Source organism: Mycetomoellerius zeteki, unplaced genomic scaffold (assembly GCF_001594055.1).
Source record: "Mycetomoellerius zeteki isolate Tzet28-1 unplaced genomic scaffold, Tzet1.0 scaffold197, whole genome shotgun sequence".
NCBI lineage: Eukaryota > Metazoa > Arthropoda > Insecta > Hymenoptera > Formicidae > Mycetomoellerius > Mycetomoellerius zeteki.
The window spans coordinates 541,544-556,057 of record NW_017256926.1 but is presented as its reverse complement, the minus strand read 5'-3'; the positions used below and the strand labels follow the sequence as shown (position 1 = coordinate 556,057).

The 14,514-nt window shown below is 36.1% G+C and overlaps 4 protein-coding genes across 7 annotated transcripts; 2 read left to right on the top strand and 2 right to left on the bottom strand.

Annotated features, from left to right (window-relative positions):
- The first annotated feature begins 5 nt into the window (after positions 1–5).
- MFS16 (major facilitator superfamily transporter 16) lies at positions 6–4,345 on the top strand. Of its 3 annotated transcripts, XM_018447029.1 has the most exons (11): positions 6–86; positions 148–782; positions 1,512–1,590; positions 1,670–1,805; positions 1,994–2,359; positions 2,669–2,713; positions 2,967–3,168; positions 3,249–3,397; positions 3,660–3,962; positions 4,044–4,157; positions 4,223–4,345. In XM_018447029.1, the coding sequence occupies exons 2-10, from the start codon at positions 506–508 to the stop codon at positions 4,110–4,112; spliced, it is 1,626 nt and encodes a 541-aa protein (XP_018302531.1). In that variant the 5' UTR covers positions 6–86; positions 148–505; the 3' UTR covers positions 4,113–4,157; positions 4,223–4,345. The 3 variants fall into 3 exon arrangements, with proteins under 3 accessions (XP_018302531.1, XP_018302530.1, XP_018302532.1); XM_018447028.1 differs by having other exon boundaries at positions 4,044–4,345; XM_018447030.1 differs by lacking the exon at positions 2,669–2,713 and having other exon boundaries at positions 4,044–4,345.
- Positions 4,346–4,402: 57 nt separating this feature from the next.
- pen-2 (presenilin enhancer, gamma-secretase subunit) lies at positions 4,403–5,874 on the bottom strand. The gene is made up of 3 exons (XM_018447036.1): positions 5,579–5,874; positions 4,757–4,861; positions 4,403–4,678 (listed from the first exon to the last, which is right to left on the bottom strand). Exons 1-3 carry the CDS (start codon positions 5,646–5,648, stop codon positions 4,539–4,541), a joined length of 315 nt encoding a protein of 104 aa, XP_018302538.1. The 5' UTR covers positions 5,649–5,874; the 3' UTR covers positions 4,403–4,538.
- A 48-nt stretch (positions 5,875–5,922) lies between these two features.
- Positions 5,923–10,294, top strand: LOC108722103 (transcriptional repressor protein YY1). Of its 2 annotated transcripts, none has more exons than XM_018447031.1 (3): positions 5,923–6,503; positions 9,008–9,602; positions 9,883–10,294. In XM_018447031.1, exons 1-3 carry the CDS (start codon positions 6,014–6,016, stop codon positions 9,995–9,997), a joined length of 1,200 nt encoding a protein of 399 aa, XP_018302533.1. In that variant the 5' UTR covers positions 5,923–6,013; the 3' UTR covers positions 9,998–10,294. The 2 variants fall into 2 exon arrangements, with proteins under 2 accessions (XP_018302533.1, XP_018302535.1); XM_018447033.1 differs by having other exon boundaries at positions 5,925–6,503; positions 9,050–9,602.
- Positions 10,295–11,361: 1,067 nt separating this feature from the next.
- Positions 11,362–13,680, bottom strand: U2af38 (U2 small nuclear riboprotein auxiliary factor 38). Its single transcript, XM_018447034.1, has 5 exons — positions 13,543–13,680; positions 13,371–13,458; positions 12,868–12,934; positions 12,477–12,765; positions 11,362–12,276 (listed from the first exon to the last, which is right to left on the bottom strand). Exons 1-5 carry the CDS (start codon positions 13,584–13,586, stop codon positions 12,042–12,044), a joined length of 723 nt encoding a protein of 240 aa, XP_018302536.1. The 5' UTR covers positions 13,587–13,680; the 3' UTR covers positions 11,362–12,041.
- Positions 13,681–14,514: the final 834 nt, after the last annotated feature.

Below are 14,514 nucleotides of genomic sequence, written 5' to 3'. Positions count from 1 at the left end.
TCGAAGAAAAAGGAGGGAGAAGAAAGATAATCGGCAGGACTGCATTTACCAAAAATTTTTATCTGCTTCCGGAATCTTCCTCAAATGTAGGTAATATTCAGTCACCACTCTTTAAACTTTTTACAGATCTCTTTGTTCTGTTCCTAGGTTATATTGACAGTTGCGTTTATTTACCACCTAAATTAAAACTTAGTTTAGGTCTTGTTTGACGCTTTATCACTGGATGTTTGTGAACAAACGATTAGTACTATGCAAAGCATCGTGGAAGTAACATTATACATGAATAACTCGTCGAGAGATCACAAGAGATCTCTATGTGTTTGTCTATTTAGCTAATTAATATTTAATTGTGCGATCTGAATATTATTTAATTAAATCCAGTTGCATTTTAAATACGTCAATTACGATAAGACGAAAAGATTATTTTGTCTTGCCTCTGCACAAAAAGAATCCTGCAATCGAAGAGTACAAAATATACTGTTGAATACTACAAGAAAGTATTAATATGAATGGACCGACGAGAGATCTACCATGGGGTCTGCGATGCTCAAGGTGTATGTGCAACGGTTGCTGCGAACATCGTCGTGTCAATTGGGTAGCATGGCACCAAGGAAGCATATTGGCACTTACTTACCTAGCATACACTTGTTATCACTTGACTCGGAAACCGATATCTGTAGTGAAGAACGTTCTAAGTCTCAATTGCAGCAATCTACCAGTACCTGCGGATATTTTTATAAATGCCAGTAACCGAGATACCTGGTGCGACTGGGCTCCATTTGGTAAGGAGAGATAATAGATAATATCTCACATAGAAAAATACATACTGTATTTATATAAATATTAATTACTTGTTTGAAGTATTTTAAAAGTTAATATACTGCAAATTTATTATAAGTTTATCATGAGCATCAAGTTTGTTCAAAATATGTTCTGAATTCTAATAATTTTAATACTTATATATATTTCAATCAAGATTATTAAATTAAAATTTGATTTGCTTTCTACATAAAATTGTTTTCTCGATAAAATTTTATAATATTCTTCAAAAGAAAGTTAATTCTTGCTTTAAATACATGATAATGAGTTTTCTAGAAAATTTGTTAAAAATATGTTTTGAGACTATTATCTATTAAAAAATATTCTTTGTTAAAGGGATGCTGGAGTGATCAAATTATCACATTACAGTCGTATAAAAATCTTCGAATTGATTGAAGATGACTGAAAAGTTAACAAATTTTTTAACATTCTTTCGATTTTAGTATAAAATCCACTGCACCACCTGCTAATTTTGCGTCTACTTTAATCCTGTAAAAGGATTTTTTATTCCGTTTAGTCAATTCGAAGATTTTGATACGACTGTAATGTGATAATTTGGTCACTCCAGCATCCCCTTAAGAGAAAAAAAAGTAAGCTGAGTAATTACTTTTCTTGGCATGATATTTTTCCGTATGCATGAAAAAAACAAACACTCGAATACGCGAATAATTTGTGCTACATTATTTTTACAGACACGGAGGATGCACCAGCATTACTTGGCATGCTAGACTCAGCATTTCTGTTTGCATATGCAGTGGCTATGTTTTTTAGGTGGATATCTTGAAATGAGTTTATTACTTTCCAAGGCATAAGGAAATTTTATCAACAATATTGTCTTTTTTTCACACAGCGGGTTCATAGCGGAGAGAGTAAATCTGCGATACTTCCTTTCTATTGGTATGCTTGCATCAGGCATATCATGCTACCTGTTTGGAATCGCTAAACCGTACAATATTCACAATCTGTGGTACTTCATTTTCGTCCAGGTAAATTATCAATATATTAAATGCTTTCTGTTTGGTGACACAAGTTGATCCAAATATCGGTCTGTCTTTGTTACTCCCGAAATGCCAAGAAAAATAGAATGACTTGTGTTATTAAATAAAAAGCCCCTATTACACAAGCACATTACAAAGATGTTCTTTCACATTTTTCCCTTTCTTTTTATACGTAGGCATTAGGCGGAATCTTTCAAACTTCTGGATGGCCAGGTGTAGTAACTGTTGTGGGAAATTGGTTTGGAAAAGGCAAGCGTGGCTTGATCTTTGGAGTATGGAACTCTCATACGTCCTTAGGAAATATATTAGGTAGTTTAATCGCGGCGGCGTACGTCGAGTCCGATTGGAGTTTGAGTTTCATTGTGCCTGGAGTGATAATGGGACTGATGGGATTCGTCATCTTCCTGTTCCTAATACCAAATCCTATTGACATAGGATATAGTTCGCCCGCTTCCCTCGGATATCGGAAAATTGATGTAACCAATAGCTCGGACGACGACTCGTTCGACGGAGGTTACGAATCTCGTAGTGTCAACCAGGATGTAAGTTCATCATAGTTGCTAAATATTTTCAACGCTTTTTCATTCAGCAAATACTAGTATTAGTGTAATAGATGTTTTTTAATTTTAAGAAGCGTAAAATTTGTAGCGTAATACGTTTGCCAATTAACACATAATAGCATGTTCATAATTTAATTATAAGCATGTTCTCTATACTTTACTATGATTACAATTTTATTTCTTTCTTTTAGTTTTCCTAGGTTTTTTTTAATAATGCAAGCGTCAAGATTAATTATTTTTAGTAGAATTATATTTGCACTTCCATAATAACTAAGCGTCTACTCTACCTAGCGTGTCATCTATCGCTGTGTCTACCGTGAACAACTTTCTACCGATGTAAGTGCATGCGATTCTACAGTTAACACTGCCATTTAGCCTTGAAATGTAATAATCATAAACATAAATCACGTGTTATTGCAATGCATGTGGTTATATATATGGTGCATAAATTTATTCGCAATTCTCAAACCGCGTGAGAATATGTATTTTGAACAGCAATGTGTTTTACTATAACATTAATATCACAACTGCTTTCATCTAATATATATAAATACTATTAGTAGTAATATGTAATTTATATGTTTCACAGAATATGGCAAGTGAACGCTCTGAAACCAGCCCAATGCTATCTGGACACCGACGTGATCATAATACATCTCATAATAGCGCGATCGACTTCATAGGAGCCATAAAGATACCTGGTGTCATCGAATATTCCTTATCGCTATTTTTCGCGAAGCTTGTTAGCTATACATTCCTCTACTGGTTACCATTGTACATCGCAGCTACAAGTAGGTATTTGCAATAATAATCTTATTGTTACTATCTCGTTATATAATCTCGTTTTAGTCTCAATAAGAATTTCTTGCAGCTACATACAACGCAACTCTGAGCGCGGATCTGTCGACTCTGTTTGATGTGGGCGGTATAATAGGTGCTATAGCAGCTGGAATCATCTCCGATTACAGCGGCATGAGCGCGTTAACGTGCGCCGCGATGTTTGGACTTGCATTTCCCGCGGTGAGGACAATTTTTTCCTTAATACATTGAATATTGCCACATGCAGACAGTTACAAAATGACAAAATTATTCGATTAATTATTAATGAGCTGTAAAAAAATGATTGCTTATATAAATTATTATAAAATCATTAAATAATTATAAATATGTTGCTTTAAAGAATGTTCTAATTTCACTGAATGATAATATGCAATATTATAAATATAAATTCGAATGTATAAATCATTTGTACATTTTAACATATGTGCCTTATATATTTCAGTTATTTATATACGACTCTATCGGAAATACTAGCCTAGGCGTCAACATAGTATTACTGCTGATAGGAGGGCTTTTAGTGAACGGTCCGTACGCATTAATAACGACTGCTGTGTCTGCCGAACTGGGAACTCATTCTAGCTTAGGAGAAAATTCAAAAGCTTTAGCTACAGTAACTGCCATTATCGATGGAACTGGTAGTATCGGGGCTGCAGTTGGTCCGCTGTTAGCAGGTTTAGTGTCCCGATGGGGCGGATGGCACAATGTGTTTTATATGCTCATGTGCGCGGATTTATTCGCTCTACTGGTGAGTTTGCTTTGTTTGTTCATTGATACTAAAACGAAATATCATTACAAATAACGTGCATATTGTATTTCGCTGTTTCAGCTTCTGTCCAGATTAGTTTACAGGGATATAAGATTGTATGTGCAAAGACGAAGAGTTATTCAAATGTAGAATGCGAAATAAAACTCGCTAATTGTTGCATATAGATGCGGAGAGGTATGTCAGTTTTTACATATTTGAATCTGTGTATTTATAATTTATAGTCTCGTATCTCCTTAAAGGGATGTACGAGAGGAATTTAAATATATGGAAATAGTCTATTTTGGGCAGTATTTTTCCTCATAACTGCTACACGCATCTAAATGTAATTTTAAACAGAGAAAAGCTAATAGCGCGCTGCTACTTTTCGAAATTGATATTTTTTATTCATGTATACAAAATGTAAAAAAGAATGTTATTTTTTTATTGCGTATGCTACATATCAGATGTTACCATATGAACTTACATGACATAAATATATTACAAAGTTTAATATACAATTGTTGAATGCACATATTTCTGCAATAAATTATTGCGTACCGCTATGGGGTATCAAGCTCAAGGAATACCGGTGGGAATTATGTAGCTGATAGAATCGGCGAATTCACCCCAAGCAGCTCTTTGGGTTTGGAAGATTATTATCCAAGCTAGTAAAGCAGCTGTCCAAATGACTGCTCCGATAGCAGAGAAAATCACATCTGAAAGAAACGTAAATGCGTATCATTAGAGAGGAGAGGCTAAGATTCGTCGTAGGAAATAAATTGATTGACACCAACATCTCTTAATCTGTTTCTGTTCCTCGTAAGGTGGTGCTATGAAAGCTTCTTTTGAGAACCAAACTGCATTCACGGCCCATAGGAATGGCAGCAGTGCAAAACCAGCTGTAACAGAGAGAAGTTGAAGAAAATATTGGCAAGTTGATGTAAAATGTGACATTTGGCTGAGCACTTCTTTATTTTTTTCTCTGTACTTAAATTATATATACATATTTAGATTTGGAAGAAAGATTTTGGAGAGATGAGACAACTATCCCAAAAAATCAAGAACGCAGCTAAAGAAGTCAACATAAGAATTATATTTTAATGCTATGAATCGTGTACTGTTGCAATTTATAGCTGTACTTGATGTTTAATCCTAATCTTAGTTCTCAATCAATTTTTAACATACTTGAGGATAGAGCATTTATAGATGTCGTCTGCTAATCCATATATGTATTAAGATCTGAATTGTAATATTGAAAAATGAAGTAACTCTGCTTCAAATTTTAAAACGTGACTGGACAGCAAGTGTATCCAGAATCAGGTGATAAGGGATATCTTCCAATAAGAGATACAGATGACACAGTGTAACAGGTAAATTTCATTACATTCTTGTTTGTTGATATTAAACAAAGATGAAATGATCACTTGTTATACTGTCTCTTCCTGGAAAACATAAAAGAAATGTCTCTTTAAGACGGTTGTAAGGCGTCTTACGTCCCAATTTTGTCATGTGTGTTGTCAAAATTTGTGCCAACCATCCCATTCCACGGTATCCGATAAATCGTCAAGTGCCAAGTATATTAGGACCTTAATCGTAGCTTCGCGATGTCAACGTACCGCGAAAATACCATTTGCAGAGATACAGTTTCTTCTCGTTCGGTATTTTTGACAGATCCATCGTGGCCATCGACACCAGACGGCTCCTAACCTATTCTCCTTTTCTGGGTGTCGCTTGGAGACACCTCGTTCCGCTTTCTCGATCAAACAATGTAAATAATTAAAATTGAGTCACGTCGATCGGCAGAACAATCTCCGAATCGCGCTGGCGAAAACTAAACGTGAGTAAAATATGACAACAAGAAGAAAAGGAAAGAAAGAAAAGCGTCCAGCCGCGCTCCCAAGATGGCGCCGCGACGAGGCGCGCGCGCGCTCGACGCTCCCTCTGGTAGCGGGCGGCGTCACGTGAGGGGGTGGTCACGTGACCGCGAGACGCTCGAGTCCCCGCCGAGGCTCCGCTGTCGCCAGGCCAGCCGGCCATTTTGGTACGTTAACATGGCGTCGCCGCCGGAGATTAATATGGCGTCCTCGGACATAATAACTGAAGTGGAGATCCAACCGGACATCCAGGAGGTCGAGATAGAGGCGATACCGGTGGAGATACCGTGCGAGACCGTGGAGACGACGATCGAGGGCGAGGACGGGCAGCCGATGATAGCGCTGCAGCCATTGCCAGAGCCGGGCCGAGAAGAAATCATACTGCAGACGCAAGAGGAGATCGTTGGCGCCGATCCGCTTAGCGTATACGACCAGATCCCGGTGCCGGATAACGACATTTATGTCGAGTCCAGCCCCGGGCCGTCGCGTAAAGCCGCTAAGAAGGCGCGTAAGAGCGGCGGCACGCGTTTCCGTGCCTCCGACCACGCGATTTTCGGCGAGATGGCTACCGAGACCAAGGCTAGAAAGTGGGAACAGAAGCAGGTGCAGATCAAGACGCTCGAGGGAGAGTTCTCGGTAACGATGTGGGCGTCCGGCACGGACGACGGTGAGTGTTTTGCACATTCTGGGTCTTCCTCCGAACTCCTCATTCGGACTTTCGTTCTTTCATTCTCATACGTTTTTTCCTCCTTTTTTCCTTTCCGTTCTTTTTATCCGTCGCTCTCCCTTCACCGAGCTCTCGGTTAAAAAGGATTTTCTTTCTTTCTCTTCTCCTCCGTCTCTCCCCTCGTTCCTTCTGGCCCCTTCGTTATCCACCACGCACACGGGCGGGTACGCACTTCCGGTGCGATGCTCAGATCGATACTGCGTCGTTGCACGGGCGCGCGATCGCCGTGTGGAGAAATCGGCTACCTGGGCCGGTCGCGTCGGCCGCGCGCTCCAGCCGGCTTGACAGGCCGCGTTGTTTGTTTTGATCGCGCGAACGCCATTATGCTTGGCTCCCACGGGGGCAGCCATATTTTGAAAATGGCCTCTTTAACGCGGCGGTACGGCGGCGGCGGCCGAGCCGAGCGACGTCGCGGAGCATCGCGGCACTTGGTGTCCTATCGGCGTCGATACATTCAAATTTTGTGTCTCTTTGAGAGAGATAAAAATAGATATGTAGAGCGAGTTCTAGCCGAGATTCTCATTGGAGAGAAAAAAAATGTGAATCTCGACGGTCCGAGACGCAGGTGTTCCAAGAGAAGTTGGAGTAACGCTCCGACCTCTGACGTCACGAGGGATTCATGTTGCTTCGCGAGCGTATACCGGGTGTCCTGAACTTGAACACGAGCAATGATTTCGTTGATTCGCGCTTTCCTTGTTTTTTTTTTATATTTTGAGGCCAGTATTATATAAAACGTCCGTTTTTTGTCGTACGACAAAAACGGACGCATGTAATGTTGGCCTAATGTAGGATTCACACTGCGTACAGCCTACGACGATATCAATAAGAGAATTCGGTTCTAGTTAGCGACATTTTTATCTGCATATACTTTGCAAGTTGCATATTGCGATGTGTCCATCGTATGTACGTCGTCGGACGAAAAAATTGAATCTTGACGAACATTTTCATACAAGCATCATCGGACGTCGGATGTCGTAGGCAGTGTGAATCCTACATAAGCTTTTTACTCCTGCACTCTCTGAACTGGTGCACATGGTGCAATAAGTTGAAGTGAAACAAAAATGCGTTTGTTTCACTTTAACTTATTGCACTGTGTGCACCAGTTCATAAAGTGCAGGAATAAAAGACAGGTCTTTTATTGCATATTTAAGGATGCATTACAAAATTTTCAAAATAATGAAAAAGCTATTTAAACAATTACAGATTATTTTAGATCGTACATACATTTGAAAGTAATAAGAAAAATTTAATGACGATTTACCATCTGGATCAAAATTTATTTTAAGTAATGTTTTTTAAATCTATGTGCTCTAACAGATATTTATTTCTTTTAAATCTTTTTATAATCTATCTCTGAATCGCAATGAAACTTTGCATAAATCATTTTGACTACTTAAAACATTTATACAAAAAATTGAAATTTTTGTCAATTTTTCAATTTTAACTTATGACAAAATAATAAAGTAAATAAACAATAAAATTATTAAAAAATAGATTATTGTAAACACAACTTTCATATGTATATAATTTCTTTAAAGTATAAATATTAATGCATTTGTAAAATTAATATAATGCGTCCTTAAAGATAAATCGTATTTTGCCAAAATTTTTCGATACAAGCTTTAGTATTGTAATCTTTTCGGGAAGAATTTGCGACTTTAGATATTGAAGACGCGACATAACAGGTATCTCATTTCTTTCGGTATGCATTTTACTTTTATCTCATATATCCCATTTTTCCTGAATAAAACGCTTTTTTTAAGCTTGCAACGAGAAAAATGTAATGTTAAATATATCCTGTGATTTTAAGTTTAAAAAATTCGATGTTTCTATTTCTGACAGAAATCAGAAGTAATTAAACATTGATTGCAAATGATAGTTTTAATTGTCTCGTTTATGCACTGAAAAAAAAATGATATTATATCAACAGCACTATTTTAATTGAAAATAGTCTTATTGAATCAATAATAGTATTAATACAACAAATAAAATTTTATTAAAACAAGAGTGACGTATTTTCCTTAATAGTGAGATTGAATCAACAAAATTATTTTCAGTTAAAATAATATTATTGATATAACATCATTCTCTTTTTTCAGTATGGGAAATTGTAAGAAATTAATTGTAAAAAATTAAATTAAGATGTCTAGCCTCATCTTCGCCTTAATTTAATTTTCTATAATAATTTTATTAGAAATTATATCTCGTTACAGTTTTATTATAAATTTATTCCTCAATATTTCCTTTAATAATCTCTTGTACTAATAATTTCTGTTTCCTTTGTTACCAAGAGAGAGAGAGTATATATAAAATATAAAAGTTTATATATTTATATATATCAAACTATATGATATATTATTAAATTTATATATCATATAGTTAGCAAAAAATTGAAAAAGTACCGTAGCTTTTTTGGGACCGCTCTCCGTTTGTTGCTGTTAAAGGTAACATCCTATTAGCGCCTGACCTGGATGTGGATGTTCCAGATGAAGGTTCGAATCCAGAACCGGATCCCGACTACACGGAATACATGACGGGCAAGTCCAATGCAAAGTTCAATTCGAATAGTTCGATGTCAGACGGTATGCCTGGTTTGGATCTGTCGGATCCGAAGCAACTTGCTGAGTTTGCACGACCCGGCCATAAGTTAAAGGTGCGCAAACCGCCGGTGATGGATGGTGTCGAGCGAACGATCGCGTGCCCTCACAAAGGATGCACAAAGATGTTTCGAGACAATAGTGCGATGCGCAAACATTTGCATACGCATGGTCCACGGGTTCACGTGTGTGCGGAATGTGGCAAGGCTTTTGTCGAGAGTTCCAAATTGAAACGACATCAGCTGGTGCATACTGGTGAAAAACCATTTCAGTGCACATTTGAAGGATGCGGCAAGAGGTTTAGTTTGGATTTCAATCTTCGTACCCACGTGAGGATCCACACCGGCGATCGGCCATATGTATGTCCATTCGATGGATGCAGTAAAAAGTTTGCGCAATCAACGAACCTCAAGTCGCATATATTAACTCACGCGAAGGCCAAGTAAGTTTCGCTTCGTTGTTGTACTTTGGATTTGAGATAAAAACAAAAAAAACGAGCGTGAAAATATTTTAAGAGCTGTATTAAAGAATAATAGACGGGACTTAGACAATAATTATGTTTTGTAAAATGATGTTAAGTTGCTTTTTAGAATATTAAAGAGATCAATTGCTTAAATTCAGATTGTAAATGCATAATTCAGTAGATCAATGTGGCAAAATGTAAAATAGAAAAAAAAGGGGAACTTAATTATCTGATTAGATCTTGTTTTTTATAATTTCAGATCCCGGAATGCGATTGGGAGACAAGTACAACAAATCCAACTTACACAGCCTCAATTTGTCCAAGTTGAAGTTGCAGATGTGGACAATCAACAATTCATTGTTTATGCCGATTAGCCCCCCTAAACATTGATCTCGTATATCTCCCGCTGAACACTACTACTAAAGTATCGTAACCATTAATTATTAATCTGAACAATGTAAATATTTTTACGACGCGTACAAGTGGTGTCATTACACATGACATGGACAGTCAAGCTATCTTAAGCTGTCTTACGAGAATTAATGGAAGAATAATACCTCTGTGCTTAGATACGAACTTCTTGAAAAAAAAAAACTGGAGCACTATATTATCGTAAAACACGAGAGGGCAAATAAAGAGTTAAGTAAGAAAGGAAAAAAAAGTAAAAAAAAGATAATGTGTACCTTCTAAGATAACAAGCTAGACTGTGTCGCGCACTGCTCAATTTCTTGTTCCATCAAGAGAAATAGAGTGCGCTCGCGTAACACTATATACATATAAACATACACAACATACACACGTGCACACATCTACACGAGACTGTATATATATAAATATATATAAGTACAATTAAAATATTGTATACAGTATATTTTGGAGAAATTCAGATGGGAATAAACCACGAAGATGCATCTTTTTCCGTCGAACTCAATTGTATCATCTTGGTAATATACAAATTTTACACTGTATGATGCTGAGACTTGTTGATAGTTAATGATGAGGGAGGAAAAGAAGTTACGCGTATAAATATATCATGCAATCTTTATCGTATGATTCAGTATCGTTTTTTCTTTTTATATCGATTATACGAGGTATAATCGGAAAGATTGGTGGGATATTTTTTTTCAACGGATATGGGAAGAAAATCGAAGTAGGATACGTGAGAAGAAGGAAATTGTACAAAGAAAAGTATACCGAAATGCTGTTACTGCATGTGATATTTGTGAAAATGTTGCGACGTCTGCTCGCACATCGAACGACTTGGAACGACTTCGGCGATACTTGAAATTTCGAGCAAGAAGCAATATAATTGTGGATATATTTAATATCGAATTAGAATAAAAAATTATTACTGCGTGCATCTTCCATTATGTCACCGATCATAATTATTCGCATATCATAATTTTATACGCGCGATATTGACAGGCATACTTACGACATAAGTAAACATATGCACCAGCCTGCATTAAGTTAGGCGAACTTTGGACAATTTGTTTAAATCCTACAAAGTATATATTCTTTCATAAAGAAGAAAAGATTTTACTTTGCAGCTGTATATAATATTCTTGTGGCTGTACCCATCTGTTGGTAGTGTTTTCTTGTATACAACCTAATATTTTTTTATAAAGAAAAAATAAGAGGAGAAAGGTGAATTATTTTAAATTATTTAGCGTTTAAACTTTAGATTGCTTGACCCGTTTTTTGTCAATAAACTTTCACGATCTATTTGCGCCTTACAGTAATTGTCATTGTGTCCCACATTAGGCTTCTTTTTTGTACGATAGATACAATGTGGAATTACTTTTTAATATATCATACGGTCTACATTTTTACTGAAGTAATGATATTCGCGAGAAAATGAAAATATAAAAATAGTTTCAAAATGCAATTTTGAATAAAAAAATTTAGGTAACTATCCGACAAAAAGAAGCGTTATCGTCACCCGCTTTTTGAAAGGAAGATAATTCAATAATGATGTGTGTATGTACGATTATATCGATGCTCTTTGCAGAAGAGTCAGGCATCTTCGCAAAGCATACGTAAATTTTTTGTTGTATTCATAAATATGCACCAAACTATGTGCATCGTTTTTCACAGTATATGTTTAAGTTCGATAATTTATATGAAAATATAACACGAAATAAAAAATATATATTTCTATGCTTATATTTTATTTGTCTGTCATTTTTCATTGCGCGAAAAAGACATCCTTCAATTAATTCGGAGTCGTTAAATTATTAACAAATGATATAATATTGAAGAACACTAATTCTATTGATTACACGTATAAATATATAATATATGACATATGTGTATATAGATACTTTTCTGGAACACGTACAAGATAAATCGATCGTATCAAGTCCGCCCGTTAAATAATGTCAGATCAGTTGGAATGAATAATCATTTTCTATACAATTAGTATCTTCCAGATCGGCCGTCCCTACCTTTGTCGTCCCTTTTTCGGCGCTCTTTGGATCTCGATCGTCTATCACGCGATCGCGATCGCCGCTTGCGATCTCGGCCGCGTGAACGCGAACGCGATCTAGATCGTCCCCTGCCGCTCTTCTTGCGACTGTACAAGTAGCGGCGGAGCTCACGCGAGATGGGCTTCAGGTGCATAAAGTTGCAGAATCCGGAACGCGTGCATTCTCTGAAACGAAAAGAAAAAGAGAAGATATGAGATAACCGATTTCATTCATCATTAGACGTTTGCATGAATAGATTCTATTTAAAAGCTGTGATCTGTGAAGCACATGATATATCATTTTATCTTTGTTGTTGATCGAATAAATAAAGATAAAATGATACATCATGCGCTTTACGGAGCCAGAGAAAGTAACGTTAGAATACCCCATTTCGTATTGACGACAACAAGCCTCTCTGAAATCCGTCACTGGTGAAAGTTCGGCATACACTGGTCGACCACCAAACCAGCGGTTGTTCAAGTCATTCACAGCTCTTTCCGCGTCTTCCTCTCTGCGAAATTTGATATAAACATTACCCACCAAGTGATCGCCGAGATTGTCACACACATTCATCTCCTCGATCTCGCCATATTTGTCTTCACACTCAACAAAGACGTCCTCAAAGAAGTTATCATAATGCTCTTGCATTTCTTCGTCCGATACATTTGCTACCACTGGAACAGGAATAAATCATATTTCTTTATTCATTTGGAAAAGAATTTAACAGAGAGATAAAATATATATAATTATCATTTATAGAATTATGATGTACTCACAATGGGAACCATCTGCACTTTTGGCAGAATTTTGAGGATTCACATACAGATTTTGAAGCAGGCATGTCTGGAAAAGAAATAATTCAATATATTAAATGTTTAAGAGTCTTATGTAAGAACACAATGATTCATAGTCAGTTCTAAACTTGATTTTGACTCTCAAGTAATAATGATGACATTATTGTCATTCTGATGTCAAAATAGATGACAAAATGATGACAAATAGACAAGGTCAGTTTGTTACCCGAGTTGTTATATCATTATAAATTTATATCTGTTTTAATTAATTAATTAGAAAGTTAAAGATTGTGAATGAAGCAATACAAGATGAATATTAATCATAAAGAATATGTCAACAATTTATATTAAATGTTTAAAAGATATTCCTGATAGTCATGGTTGAATGAGGATTGATTCTTTCCCTGTCATGTAGAATGTAGACACATTTATATCATAAAAAATTAATTACAGATTTAAATTAGATTAAGTTAATTATTTAGTACCTGACTGAATGTAGGTTTATTGTGGATACGTGAACAGCGATCGCCATGGCGGCAGGCGCCGATTTTGAAGTAAAAGGAGCAATTTACTCTGAAAAGAGAAAAAGAAAAGCATAGGTTAGGATAAAAGTCATTCACGTCTCCATTCATTTACAACTCGGCGAAATCTCCTTACTTATCCTTTTCGGTACCGAAGATAGATGCTAAATACTCCGCCATGTTTCACGTCTCCTCGAGGACGAGATTATTCCGAGAGTTGTTGTTAATTCGCTCGAAACCATCAAAACCTACCGAACATCACATCACGCCGACACACGCCATTAGACGTTAAAATGGCGACCGCTTTGGTCACATTCACAGTGAAAAGAAAGGCAGCATTTTCATGAAAAAGAAGCCACCAATCAAAAATGAACGCAGGAAAGAAATATGGCTGTTAACTGGAAAATGTCCAAAAATGTCTAAAAATAAAATCCAATATATTATTGTGAAATTACTTAATAATTACATAATAATTATTCAGTTTAGTCTTTTTCAGCTCCGAGAGTTCGCATATTCACAAAAAACTTACATTTAGCTACGTTATTACATAATATTATTACATAATATTAATATTAAATTATTACATAATTAATATCAGCCCAGATGATAATGATAAAATTGAATAAAAATCGGATATCAATTAAGCTAGATCTTAAGTGCTTACATAATTCAATGGGAATTTATATACTACGTACTTAGATAGTCATTTAAATTGCGCGCCGAATTAATTTTTCCGTCTTGAAACGCAAACAGATTGAACTAGTAGTAATATCGCAAATTAAATTGCTTGATAATTTACTAATTATTGAATTATTACTAATTAATATTACTAATAATACTACTATTAATAATATTAATATTAATATTAATATATTACTATTAATTATTACTAATTAATTATTACTAATTATTGAATTTACTGAATTATTGTATAATAATATATCTCTAAGGAAAGCAAATAAAACGTCTGCACGTACGTTTATTTCTTGGCAGTTAAGCATAAAATTTTGTTGAGAAAATTATTGGCGTTAATGTAAATGCGCAGGTCTGACGAGAGGGGGGGGGGGGGGGGGGGGGGATTTCCCCCGGGCTCGGATTTTTTGAGGGG